Raw genomic sequence first — 14,027 nt, forward strand, 5'->3', positions numbered from 1 at the left:
TCATAGACTTATATAGAAGAGTGTGATGGAAAAAAAAATGGGTCCTTGTGGTTGAATCCCTAAATAATCATGAAAACCGAGGCTAGTCCCTGCTAGGTTAGAGTCCTCCAAGGCTAGGGATCTATTAGGAGCACTGGTTTTGCTTTACAGTTCTGAGTGTAAATGTTAGCCCCAGATGGACGGAACATTGAACTCTCTAATTAGCCTCGCAGGTCTGTCTTTAAAGAAACAAGTGTGTAGCATCTAGCAGTTTAAAAAGCCATTCTCTGCATTGTTTGCTGAAGGTCAGAGGGCAAACGCTGTTGTGACAGTTGGGTGGACTTGGCAGGCACACTTCTCTGGAGAGGGTGAGAAAGAGGAGACCAGTTGATGTTAATCTTTGGTGATGGCAATGGCAGAAGACAGTTCCCTCTAATTCTAGAATCTTTTTGATATTTTTTCAATTCACGTGAAAATTTCTGATTTTTAACCCAAGGAGTTAGAAAAATAGAGTCATACGGAATAAGAGATGATCTAGCCCATACCTTTATTTCCAGGGAAGCTAACTCTTAAACCACAAGCCAGATGGTTTAGTTACCTTAAGCATAAGAAAGACAGAAATAATTCAAGCCCACCACAGTCTTATCCCAACAAATATTTCCTACTCCACCTTCCATCTTCCAAGTCCCCCCCATGCTCACCTAACTCCATTTCATTATTCCGAATACAGAATTCCATGTCTTTGTCTTTTGTCCCATGCTGTGGTTTTAGGAATATTTGATTTCTCTTGTCTTCCTTCCAAATCCTGCCCAACTGTAAGACTAAACTCCCTATTTCTTCACAGGGAACTAATCGTTCCTTCTCTCTTGTTTCCATATAATTGTTATTGGAACTTAACACTTAGCATTTGTTTTATTTAGCATCTATTTTATATATATTTAATCCTGACTTTATTGTTTTTTGTGGTTGTTTGGTTGTGTGTTTGTGTGTATTTTCAGAGATGTCTCTTCTATCTGAGGACAGATACTGACTCATATTCTTCTCTTTGAATCTTATTTTAAGACCATGGAGGGTCTCTAATATCCCTTCTAGCACTAACATTTATGACTTAATCAGGATAAAATGAAATCAACTAATGTTTATTAAAATTAACCCTGACTTTTATTATTCTGTTTATATTGCCCAGTTAGGAAGGAGGAGGAGGTAAAACTCAAATTTGACAATTTTCCCAGTAAGTGAACCAACAAGCATTTTTGACCCATTTCCTTCTAGAGTAACAGTGGAAACAAAGGAGAGGTGGTCTGATGATTGAGGACCACGCATGAGTTTTAGTCTATCTACACAGACTTCAAGCTGTTGACCATGACTAAAGAATTCACTATGGTTGCTAAATAAAAACTGAAAGAATGTGGACCATTTGGGGAATTAATTGGGAGAAATGATGCTGAATGTATCTTTTAAAGCGATGCTCAGACTGAAGCATCAGAGTCCGGGTTTGGTCATAATCTTACAGGTTTAGGACACAACACATACTGTCATCAACTCAGCCTTTCAGTACTGTAGCTCAAACATTTTACCCTGAAGAGAATCTATCCAAATTACAAAACCCAGTGAATAAAAAAGAATACTTAAAAGAAGAGAGCATAAGGAGTTCATTAAAATGGGGGTAGTATACCTATTTCATTCATTTGGCACCTGAATTACAAATAATTCCTCACCTTTATTTTTATTTTGTTGTGACTGCTCTGTAGCTTGTGTGTGTATGTGTGTGTGTGTTCAGATTATTTATAATGGAACCTGACATTGCCACATGTCTCTCCCTTTTTTTTTTTTTAAGATTTTATTTATTTGAGAGAGTGAGACAGAGCATGAGCAGGGGGTAGAGCAGAGGGAGAGGGAGAAGCAGGTGCCCCACTGAGCAGGGAGTCCGGGGCTGGTCTCCACCCCAGAACCCGGAGAGCATGACCTGAGCCAGAGGCAGATGCTCAACCAACTGAGCCAACCAGGCACCCCACCACATGTTTTTCTGTGATTTGAACACAATAATTTGAACTGTACTGGTTTCCATCTGAAGAAAGGATTTCTGCATTGTTATTAAGAGCTGTTAATCCTTAGTTTCTCTTTACTTTCAAGCAACATCTATTTTAATCCTAAAATAAATTCCTGTCTTTGCTGGAAATTACCTATATTTTTTTAGATGCAGCACTCTTCCTGAGTCTTTTTTTTTTTTTTTTCAATCTTTCTGTAACAAGTGTTGCAGAGTTGTCTAGGTAATGATCAATGCAAGTAATGTTTTCTCACAAAATCAAACCAGTGGCCTAGGGAGGCCAGAAGATCTGGCTCAACCACCTGGGTCACAAGGGGCACACCTACTTGGTTGCACCACTTTTTAATCGACTTGTGAATCAGGCTTGGGAAGCTGCAACTCAGTTTATTGTGTCTGTGACAGTAGGAAGCTCAGGAGATAAACAATAAGGGGGAAAAGCTGTTAAGTAGGAAAGCATCTTTGGGAGTCATTTGTGACAACAGGACCTCTCCTCTTTCCTGTGGAGCATGCAAACAAATTGATTTGCTCAGAGACCAGATTCCTCCCCCTTGTTGGGGCATGCATTGTGAGAGGGCAGGCTCTTTTCTGACTGGGCAACCTGTGTGGTGCGGGAGCACATGCAGCCTTAAGCAAAGCATATGTGTGAACTTGAATATAACATTTAACCCCTCTGCTACCTGGTTTCCTTATCTGAGATTTGGAGGTAATAAGGACTGCTTCACAGGTATATCTTAGGTATCACCAGAATGGTCATCCAAGAAATAGAATTTGAATGCCTATTATGTACACTCTCCAAGCTACAGGGATTACAGAACTAAACTGGGCATCATACTTGTCCCCAAGCTCATTTTTTAGTGTGAGATTCATGAAAATAGAACCAAAAAGTAATGAGATGAGATCTACAATCACGCAATATTGCTAGGACTGGGTAATTTAGAGCTGAAAGTAACTGGCTGCCTAGACAACGTGATTCATAGATGCAAACACAATGCTGTGTACACAGCAGACACTCAAGTGTTGAATAAAACAGAGGAAACAAGGTATATGGGTGTTGAAGAACACATTTGAGTTTGCCCGTTGGAGAGAATAAAAGAACCAAGGGGCACAGAGCTGCAAAATTATGAAATATAAAATCTATATGCTCTTAAACTTCAAAGAATGCTAATACCCAATACTCTTACAGTATAGCTTCAAACTATTCCATCCTTCTTAGCCCATGAATAAGACTATTCAATAAAAGTACTCGACACTATGATAGGTAGAAATATAGACAATTTGAAAGCCAGAATTTATCATGCGGTTCTTACCACAACATTTTCAGGTACTCTTCAAGTTGGATTTGGTTTTCCAATTTGGTCATAAATCCCCAGAGTTCACCTCCAGGCCTTCTTGGCTAGGTACTGCCTTCTGATATTGTGAGTGCTTTACCTTCTTCTGTACTCAGTGTGCCTGGGACAATAATAATATCAGGAACAATTTTCAACTTTATCATTTTTACTTTTATTATTTTCATTTATTTAAATTTTTTAGAGGGGGGTGGAGAGAGAGAATCTTAAGCAGGCTCCATGCCCAGCATGGAGCCCCACACAAGGCTCAATCTCACAATCCTGAGATTATGACCAAGCTGAAATCAAGAGTCCAACACTCAACCAACCAAGCCAATCACGCACCCCTATTATTTTTATTTTTATGTCTTCCCTACTATTATTTTTGGATCAAGGCCTCCAATATCCTATACTTAGAATGAATGAAAATGGTTTTCAGAGACAGGTACTTTTGCCTGTTGTCATAGAGTGAAGATTACAGCAGCCTGGTAGCATTGCTGCCTAGGAGAGTGGCCAGGACATACTGCTTTGCCAGTTCAGAGAAACATGATGGCTTGTCAGACTTTAATAGCCTCCACCTCTCTGCTGGAAGTGACAGGCAGGGATAGTGATCTTGGGTCCAGCTAGGGCTTCAGTCTTTTTTTTTTTTCCTTCTTTTGATCATTCTGACTTCTTTTTTTAAAGTGGTGTTCTTGTTTTATTTTGTGGTAAAGAGTTGTTTTCTGCCCAAGCAGACATTATCCAAATAGTTGCACAGTAAGAGAGTAATTAGTGTCCCTTAGACACCTATGGAGAATCTGAGAATGTCAGGCCAAGAAAGGACTTTAGAAATCCCATGGGAATTGACAAACACTTTATTGTAGTTCTGAGGGACTGAGAAACAGAGAGGCTTTAAGGTCATGCAGCAATTTGTAAGGTTAATATAGTAGAACTTTAAAAATGTATTTAAGTCACCTATACATACACTATTTTTTTATACTTAGGATGTGGACACAGTGCTCATGTGAATAGTGTAACAGAGAGGATGAGTGGAAAACAGGGCTTCAGGAATGGCTTGATCCATTCATCACAGGCCCTAAAGCAAAGATGGTGTACATACTGCAGAAGGATATTCACAGATGGGATCACTGATGTTTTCCCAAAGCAACAAACCAGTGACTTCTCCATCCTCTGAACACATATCCTGTAACTAATAATGAGTGCAGACCACTGAGTTGAAGCCCTAAAAGGACATTGGAATTCTCTGAAAGTCTGAATTAAAATAGGCAAAATGTGATTTTTCCCTGGAGTTCATCCAGAATGCCAAAGTTAATGCACCTTCTTTTTATTTTGCCTAGGGTTTTTTTTTTTTTTTTTTTTTCCTGGAAAGGGTGGAGATAATTTACATAAGAAAGAAAGCTGAGTTGCCTCAAGTATGGCCTCCAAGGAGACTGAGACAGCCCCACCCCCTTCCCCTGCCACCCAACCTAATATTCTTGCTGAGGAGCAAAAAATAGAGGAACTAAAAGAAGCATAAAATCTCTAGGGATGAAAACGTCATAGAAATTAACTGGTCTATAATATTAACTGCCTCACAAGCTTTTTAGGAAGGAAATACCACAAGGAAAAGATGTGAGATATAAAGTTGATAGGGAAGGTGTCTGTCTTCAGCAGTAGTAAAATCCAGATTATGGTTACATAGGCAAACACAAACTTCAAGGTGACTAGAGTTGTAATAATATAGGCTGCCAAATATATAGGAAAATTAAATCCAATGAACAGATTGGAAAACTGCAAAATGGACAGGGAACTGTCTTGTTTTGTATAATATATAAATTTACCCTCAGAGCCAGAGCTTAAGCCAAAATCCGTGACTCTTGGGAGAATACTCTTCATGCACGATTCTTAAAGACAAGATGGATCGCCTTTCTGTGGTTTTAGGTAGGGAAAATTATTTAAAAGCTAGTATTGTATTGAAATATATCTCAGCGTGGAACCAGAATGAAAGGGGATGTGTTGTGCAATTAGCTTGAATTAATATTTGTTCATGATCTATCCATTCAAAAAAAAAAAAAAAAAGGAGACTCAGAGGTGAGACCTAAATCACAGTTTTCTGCTGGTGATACCAGAACTCTTTCCACTATTCCAAACTGACAGTTGGCGCAGACCACTTACTCTGGCAGCAGCCATTTGGAGGCTATGGCAGGAGAAGGATGAAAGTTAGTGAAACACTAAAAAATCCAGTATTTATGGAAATAAGAATTTATAAAAGGTATCTAGTAGCCATGTCCAGAACTACAGATATGAATAAGTAAGAGGATGAAAAAGTAGTAAAATCTATTCAGAACTTACTATAAGCTAATTACTGCCATGGGATTGGTTAGGAAGTTAAATGTTATAATTTGGCATGGTATTTTGATTTTATCGATGAAGGTTCAAAAAATCTAAGTAAACACATCAGTATTCAAATACAACTTAGTTTGATTTGAAGACTTGCATTTCCCAAAGCAGAGCGATCAATGGGGATGGAAATGAATATGTTCATTTTAATGAATAATGTATAATAGCAATGGAAGGACGTTAATTTTGTTTGTGCATTTTTACTCTAAACTATGAAAAATATTTTAAGTAATAGTAGCTGCTAAAGATATCGTGGTAAGGTAAGCTCTGTTTTACATTGTTAGTCTAATGATAAACAGGTATAATATCCAGAAATCATTATAGTAGTATCTTTTGGCCCTTAAAACATTGAATGTCTTTTAATTGAATAATTCAACTCCTAATAATGTGCTTTTTGCTTTAAATTTATAGTGTTAAAGAGAAATAGAAGCAAATGAATGCCCAATTAGTATGAAGTGGCTAAATTAATTCAATAACAATATGTAGCAATTTAAAAACAGTGTTTAAAAAAATACATGTAAAGAGTTGAGTATACAGTCATATTAAAAGGTTAATTTTTGAAAAGAGGCATATGCAGATATTTACACAGACCCATATACATACGTAACAAATATATCTTTAATGTATACTATCACAGTATAGAGTAGTATATATCTCTGGAAGAGAATCTACCAAAATTTTAAGTGTTTACCTCTAGATTCTGGGATAAATGACATAGAAGTAATTTTTATGTAATAAAGTGATAAGAATTCTTATTTCAATATATATAATACTAAAAAAGCAAAGAAACTTGGAAAAGGTGACAAAAATGGGTGATATCTTATTAATATGGAAAACACTACTCCAGTGGGGTAGTGATTGGAAGGGAAAACAAAGGACATTAACACATCATTTAAAGAAGAAATGCAAAGAGCTAATTAAACATATTAAAATATATTTAATCTTGTTCATAATCTGGGGGATTCATGTTAAAATAAGGAAATAGTTCTTTTTATTTGTAAAATTGGGAAAGATAATCTTCAATATTGTGGTTCTTATCCTCCTATAAATGCAACCCTTTTGGAAAACAACTTGATTCTATGCCTGTCCAGAGACTTAAGTTCATAACCTCTGACCCAGTACTTTTAGTGGTAGAAATACTTAACATGGGAAAACGCTCATAATAGTATGAAAACTAAACATATCTATATATATATAATTTTAAAACTATACCTATATCTATATCTATACCTGTATCTATATCTATATCTATATATTTGATCCTACCTTTGGCTACAGAATACATACATAAACAGAGGAGGAAGATCGTGGAAACTTAACAGTAATTCTCTTTGAGAAGTTTGCTTATAGATGGTATGCAATTTTTTTTTCACCTTTTGCCTCTAAGTATCACAATTTTTGTAATCTAAAAATTTAAATGCATATTAAAGGCAGTGCTAGGAGAGGATCTTATCTGCATGCATTTGTGTATCTCTTTACCTGGACTGCTTTGGAGTCCTTCCAAAGGAAGGCACTATCTAAATTTGGAGAAGTGGTTAACAATACCGTTATTATTATAATCATGGAGTGAGGTGTCTGGTGAAGGAGCTATGAACATGGCATTGAAGGAGGGATAAATATTGGGGTGGGAGGAGGTATGAAGACATAATCTTCTTGAGCAGACACAATCTTCTTGTGTGGATTAGAGGGCCAAAATACAGAGGTTCTACTCTTGATTTCATCATTTAGTATTTGTCTGCATTTAGGTGTCTTCATCTTCATCTGCAAGATAGCTACAGTAACAGTACCTAAATGATAATTTTGTATGAGAATTAAACAAATTTGATACATATATATAATACTTTGAAACATATATATAATACTTTGAAGAGTGCCTGCTCCATTAAAAGTACAAAGAGAGAGAGAATCTAAATCCTGTCCCCATTTTACCTTCTACTTGACAGTTTACAAAGATAAAAAATGATAGCCTGAGTACATCTGTAAGATTTAGGAGGAATTCGGCTCCTTTTGTATGCCTTATAAGACTCATTTTTCAGTCTAGCTAGTGACCCTAAGATGGATATCATCTTGTATCTTGCTTTGGAACTTAGCCTTAGAATAAAGAGAACATTGCTTTGGTGAATTAATTAAGTGGCTTTCAATAGCTTCTATGAATGCTAATTCTCACCTATCCAGAGCAGGAGGGGAGAGAAATCACTTGGGAAGGATTCGAGCTCTGAAAGTTAACTACTGAGTGTGTTCTGTGTTGGCCATCTTTTATGGTAGCTGGCATTGAAATGATATAATTGATTTTGTTCTGCAGCAGCTTGGAAAGTCCCCACATTTGTCAGCTTTTACACATGCTCTATAAAACCCCAATCCCTTTTAACTATCACGTTTTGTTATTCTGACAATTTTCCTTTTGATGGATAATTATTAAGAACTTGAGGTAACTGTACTGAGATTGAAATCATCATTTTTTCCTCTTTTCTATTTTCATTACATACTGTGCATTGATGCCCAAGAAAAGGCATCTGTGTCATGATAGATTCCTGAGGGAAAAAAAATCTTCTAATTCTTTCTTACAGAATGAACTGCTCAATAGAACTTATATTCATCACATTTTTAGACATTTACTGTGATATGACGATCAAAAATGTACTCCAACCTCAAAGTGCATAGCCCACTGGGGAGACAGACAAGTATACAAAATTTGGCATTGTAAGGTAACATTTTATTACTGTTTTTTATATACATTCATATAAAATAAAAGAAGATTTAACTTCAACTAGGGATTTGGAGAATTCCTCATGAAGATGGCATGTAAGGAATATGAAAATGTTTTGATTAATCAGGTAAAGAGAAAGAACTGAGGAACTAGACTGAACAGAAGGGCAGAAATGGTCAGCTGGGGCCAGCATGTGGCAAGCAGAGTGGAATATGGAAAGTGTAGTTGAGAGCATAGCATGAGGCCAGACTGCTTGTTTACTTTAATAAATGTCTACCTAATCCTGGGCAAATTTACCCAAGCCCTCTTTAACTTCTCTTTTCTCTCATTCAGTAGAACTGAGGTCTTCATGAGGGAACCCACTAAAACACAGATCTCCAATCTGTGGCTTCATGAAACCTAAGCATTTCCCTACCCTCTACACCTACCTCCAACCATCGGAGGCAGACATAGATCTAGGAACACAAAATTGCTTCCATTTTTTGGGGTTTTTGTTTTTTACTTTTTAAAATGCTGTAGGTACAATGGTGTTCCCTACCCACTTCACACAGCATGGATTAAGAAGTTCAAGCAAATGTTTTATGTGTACCAAGGACTTCTACACTTGCTTAGCTTTCTTACATAGAGATATAAAATGGAACTATTGATGTTTGGTATATTAAAGATAATATGGCAAGTCAGAGAGAAAAAAATGATAAAATGATAAAGGTAAATTATCTGTTTTGAGTGGAAGTGGATCTTCATTTGTTTCTCATACCAATATAAGTTCCAAAGAGTTAAAAGATTCACATGTGAAAAAAATGTTAAAAACTATAATAATATAAGGTGATATTATGGTTAAAGAATTTCATAATGGTGGGCTGGGAGAAGCCTTTCAAGCTATGTTTGAAAAATAATACATCATAAGGGGAAAAATGATAAATTTGACTATAGAAAAATTAGGATTGTTCTACACCAGAAAAGCAACCTGTAAAACCATATATAAGTTTGAAGGACCAGACACACACATGCACACAGCAGAAAAATATTTCCAGTGCTTATAATAAAGGGTTAATATCTGCAAAACATAAAGAGCTCCTGCAGGATTAACTGTTAAAGGGGATAGGCAACAAAATGTTAATAGTATTATGTCTGGAAGTCAGAGATGTTGAACCCACATTTTAGATGACTACTCTTTCCGGTGCACTAGATTTACAACAGTGGCATTTTCACCCCTGCTTCTGAGGCCATGAAGCTTTGAGGAATCTAGAAGAAAGGGCTGAGAACAGAAAGTTGTGAGCTCTTGATAGAGTTGTTCTGACTCCTATTTGGGAAACTCACTTAAAATTTTTGAGTTTATTTATTTGCAAAATGGGGATAACAATACTGACATACATCACTAAGTCATTAGGGAAATTAATGCACATTGCTAAACTTTTCATATCCCAGGATAGGCATTATTAGTACAGAGTGTGTGTGGGAAGTGGCTTCTCTAGAACTTCCTGCTTAAGTAAATGTCTGTTATTTATATAGTATTTGTGCTAAATTCAAATTTAAATGAATTGGTAACTAGTAGCTTATTTTTTTTATCATGAGAATACTAAAAGCATAAAACACAGTTTTCCCCCACAATACTGTACCTGCTTCTTTAAGTCGTTTAAGCATCTTGATATCTGTACACCTTAATGGCTTAAATTGCGCAGTTTGGAGATGAGCAGATTGTTATATAAATATCCAAGTAAAATAGGAAGGATCCTCTAAATTGCTTCCATGGATTCTAGACAGAGAGTCTTACCTTTGTAATGCTCTTTAGAATAATTTAGCTCTGCCCCTCACTTCACAAAGAAGGAACTTGAATTCAGAGTGATTCAGTGACCTGCCCCAGAGGGGCAGAGCTAAATAAAGGCAGAGCTGGGATTAGAGCCTGCATTTCCTAGTTACTGCTGTAACCCCCAGTCCTGTGCTGTATCCCCTCAGCTATCCAAAGTACCTGAATAGCAGTGGCAGGCAGGCAGGCAGGTAGATAGGTAGATAGATAGATAGATAGATAGATAGATAGATAGATAGATAGATAGATAAAGATTCATATGTCTTAGATTTTGTTCAGCATCTTAGTAGCTATGTTAGACACAGACCATCATCCTCAGACCTGACTGTGCTGAAGGCTGAGTTGCTCAATAGAATTTGGCATTTTAGTCTATTGAATCCTGCTGGGAATCTTCGACTTTGTAAAAGATGAAATTTGTTTACATTTGGATAGAACATCAACAACATTTGAGTCTGTGAACCCTAGATTTAGGATTCAAAAAGTTATGCTACCCCACTATTGTACAAAATCATCCAATATTGGCTTTCTGGGCAGTTGTCCTAATGGCATTTACTTTGCAGCATTGATTCCCATGCATTCAGATTCTGATACATTCAGAACTGCCTCATGGGCTGCACAAAAAACAACTGAGACCAGGTCTACACATCTGTTTTTAAAAAGCACCTTGGTTGATTCTCAGGGTCATACAAGTTTTTGAACCACTGGAATAGAACACAGATTAAGGAAGCAATAATCTTCACTGTTGACCTGAAAGTTGTCAGTGGGTATAGAATTTAAATACATGATACAAATGGTTATACTGCATTTTGTAAGTAATTTCTTTTCCTTTTTTATTTTTTTGCCTTGTACCCAGAGCTCATTTGGTTAATCACGTGTAGTAAGAAGTCATCCTCCTAATATTTCAGAGAAAAAAATGCACATTACGTCTGATATAAATTTGTAATGTTACAAGATATTGTCATATTCTTGGACACTTGATCAAATGATGTTATTGAAATTTTTGCAAAAACAAAAAACAAAAAACAAAAAAACATTCCTACCAGTGACTCAGGCTTTAAAATAAATATGCCAATAATCACATCGTCCTTTATGTACATGCCTTTAATGGATGCAAAAATAGAAGTAAAAAGGAGGCAAATCTAAGGTCATGAATACATTTATAAACTCTGTTTCTAAAGTTTATATACTAACCTAGCCTGGCTTCTGATTCTCTTATCTTCTTACCTTTTAAATTTTAGAAAAAAATATCTAAGGATTTATTTCTAGCTGTCTTGGCTAGTGGTACCTTGAGGCAGGACAGAGGGACTTAGCTTTCTAAGCGGGGGTGGAGGTGAGGAGTCATGTTTTGACATAGTTCTGACTGAATTACATGGAATACTCAGCAGTAACAAGAATATTTTAGTGAATCTAACAATAACCATCAGGGTACCTCTCATCTTCACTAAATTATGGTAACCAGGACCAGGTTCTATAATAATGTTCTTCTGTATCTATGTATATATATATTTAAGGCAAAGGCTAACTGATTTCTCATACTTTAAGATTTATTCTATTTATACTTTATTAACTGTTTATAGTAAAAGATATTACCTTTGAGCATTAATTAAGAAACAATAAGTAAAGAAAATATTTAAATAGATAAACTTGTATCGATTCCTAGTCCTAAGAACTAATGATAGAAAGAAGTGGTGCTTTTTTTTTTTTTAATGGGCTTAAAAAAATGGGCGCTTTTCCCAGGATTTCTATTTCCTGTACATAATGTGGATGTTTGTTTGTTTTTACAAGTTAACGGGACCAATGGTTTAAATTGTACTTTGATTATGTTCTGAAAAAAACTAAATGGCTTGTGTTGGCATAACTTTGTGTTAAACCACTGGCATTTCTCTGTGGAGAATAAATTGAAAACTTTTTAGCTATCATGCAGTGGATTTTAATTTTTATATTGAGAAAACATAACCATGGATTTGAGTATTTAGTAATGGATTTGAGTTTTTAGTAATTAGTTAGAAATTACTAACTTTATGTAGTCATTCTTAAAACTTGACATCTAGTTTAAAAAAAATAAAATAAAAGCCTTCCAAAAGCTTTCCCTGAAGTTTTACTTTTCAATTGCAAAGGGTAAAATAACCTTCTGAAATGCCTTCTCTAAGTCCTGGTGGTGGTACGGTCTGTGGTTTGTTTGGGGAGATTTTGTTTTGTTTTTAAGAGAGAGCACTTTCTTATGAAAGACAAGGGAAAGTTTTACCTGTCTCTCTCCTGCTTTTTTTTTTTTTTCTTTCTTTCTTTTTCTTTTAAAGATTGGTGATAAGGAATTCTAACTACTTAATGAGATGGGAGAGGCCTCACTCCATTGGAGTGGAGGACTCCAGGTGGAAGTTGATGGATTGGACAGGTAAAGAGAAGAGTCCCGCCCCCTCATGCCTATAGTTGGGTATATATTAGGGAACCTAAAATTATGTACAGAGAGAGAAAGAGAGAGAGGGACTTGAGTTCTGTTATCTTCTTAGTAGATTCCTATTGTCAGGGTCTCAGAGGGGGTGGGGGGGTTGGAAAATCCTGGAGCCAGAAGAGAGGACAGCGGCATTGATCAATCTTACTGCTAACATGTTGTACCTGGAAAACAATGCCCAGACTCAATTTAGTGAGGTAAGGATTTTAGATTTTAGCCCTCCATTTAGAGATGCTTATTCAGTTTTATTTTTTAAATAAAAGCTTACATATTTGTGGTTCTTGGTCACCCAATGTAATGTTTTTGCAAATTGTGTATAGGAATCTCCTTTTCTTGGTTAATGTTTTCTGTGGTGACTGTAAGATTTTTTTTCCTTTAAGTAGGAGATGAAATTAATAGGAGAAGAGGGAGAAGAAAAATTTCTGGGTGACATTATGTATTTGAAGAAACCCAATATTCAGGAGTTTGTAAAATCATTTTTTGTAAGAACAGACTGGGAGATCAGCTCACATTCTGCTAGATACATGGAAATAACTTCTCTGTTGGGTATTCACAAACCAGTAAGACAAATTAGTTGACTGTCTTAACTCAGTTAAGTTCTCAGTTCTATCTCCAGACTTCATCCTAAAAGCAAATGAAGCTTTTTCAAAATAATCCAGGTGAGATTTTTTTTTTTTTAAAGCCATCTTCATTTTGAATTCTATCAATCCAGAGACCCACCTAAATCCTCAGGGGACTTCATTCATGTCCCTATTGTCTGGTGATTGACTTAAGACTTTCACTGTGTAATGACAAAATTATTTGGGGGTGATGGATTATTAAATATTTATACATGTGTGCATGGCAATGTGTATCATAGCGTGTAAGATTTTATGTAAGGAACTGATGGTTTGCCTCTCAGATCGCTCCTCAAATTTGTCTCAGGGATTTAAATCACTGGGCAGAGGGATACGGAAACAAAACTCCTGAAGAGACTGCAAGGCTTTGAGGAAGTTTCCTAAGGTTGAGGGAGGTCTAACAACAATATTAGTTTACATTCCTCAGAATAGGGCAGCTGTGTTGACACTAATCAGATTGGGGGGGGGGGTGCGCACGGGTGGTGAACGTGAGTTCAGTGTTTCGGATGAAAATGCTTGCAGGCGAATGCTTGGAAAAGTAGACTGGAGTGCTCAACCTGAGCTCCTTAAAAATCAAAACAAAGTGCATAGGACTCGGGTGCACACGGCAAAAGGAAGAGTCGCGCGAAGGGCACCAGAGTGGGGCCTGCCCTGTCATATTGACCATGCTATTGTCTAGACACCTGAACTGTGTAAATATAGCAGGGGAAATATCGA

The 14,027-nt window shown here is 36.4% G+C and overlaps 1 protein-coding gene across 11 annotated transcripts in view; it reads left to right on the forward strand.

Annotated features, from left to right (window-relative positions):
- The window catches only part of TP63 (tumor protein p63), a 218,428-nt gene that overhangs the window by 104,185 nt on the left and 100,216 nt on the right, over positions 1-14,027 (forward strand). Inside the window, exons 1-2 of one of the 11 annotated variants that reach the window (XM_035710338.2) lie at positions 12,712-12,890; positions 13,298-13,352. The exons of 8 other annotated variants lie outside the window; for them this stretch is intronic. Coding sequence is in view for 1 of the 3 variants with exons in the window: in XM_025425345.2 (XP_025281130.1) it covers positions 12,849-12,890 (42 nt within the window). In the remaining 2 variants the exon portion in view is untranslated. Of the gene's footprint in view, positions 1-12,711; positions 12,891-13,297; positions 13,353-14,027 lie in introns of those variants that run through there. 2 more of the 11 variants (XM_035710339.2, XM_025425345.2) reach the window with 2 other exon arrangements.

Source organism: Canis lupus, chromosome 34, assembly GCF_003254725.2.
Source record: "Canis lupus dingo isolate Sandy chromosome 34, ASM325472v2, whole genome shotgun sequence".
In the NCBI taxonomy this organism is placed as follows: Eukaryota; Metazoa; Chordata; class Mammalia; order Carnivora; family Canidae; genus Canis; species Canis lupus.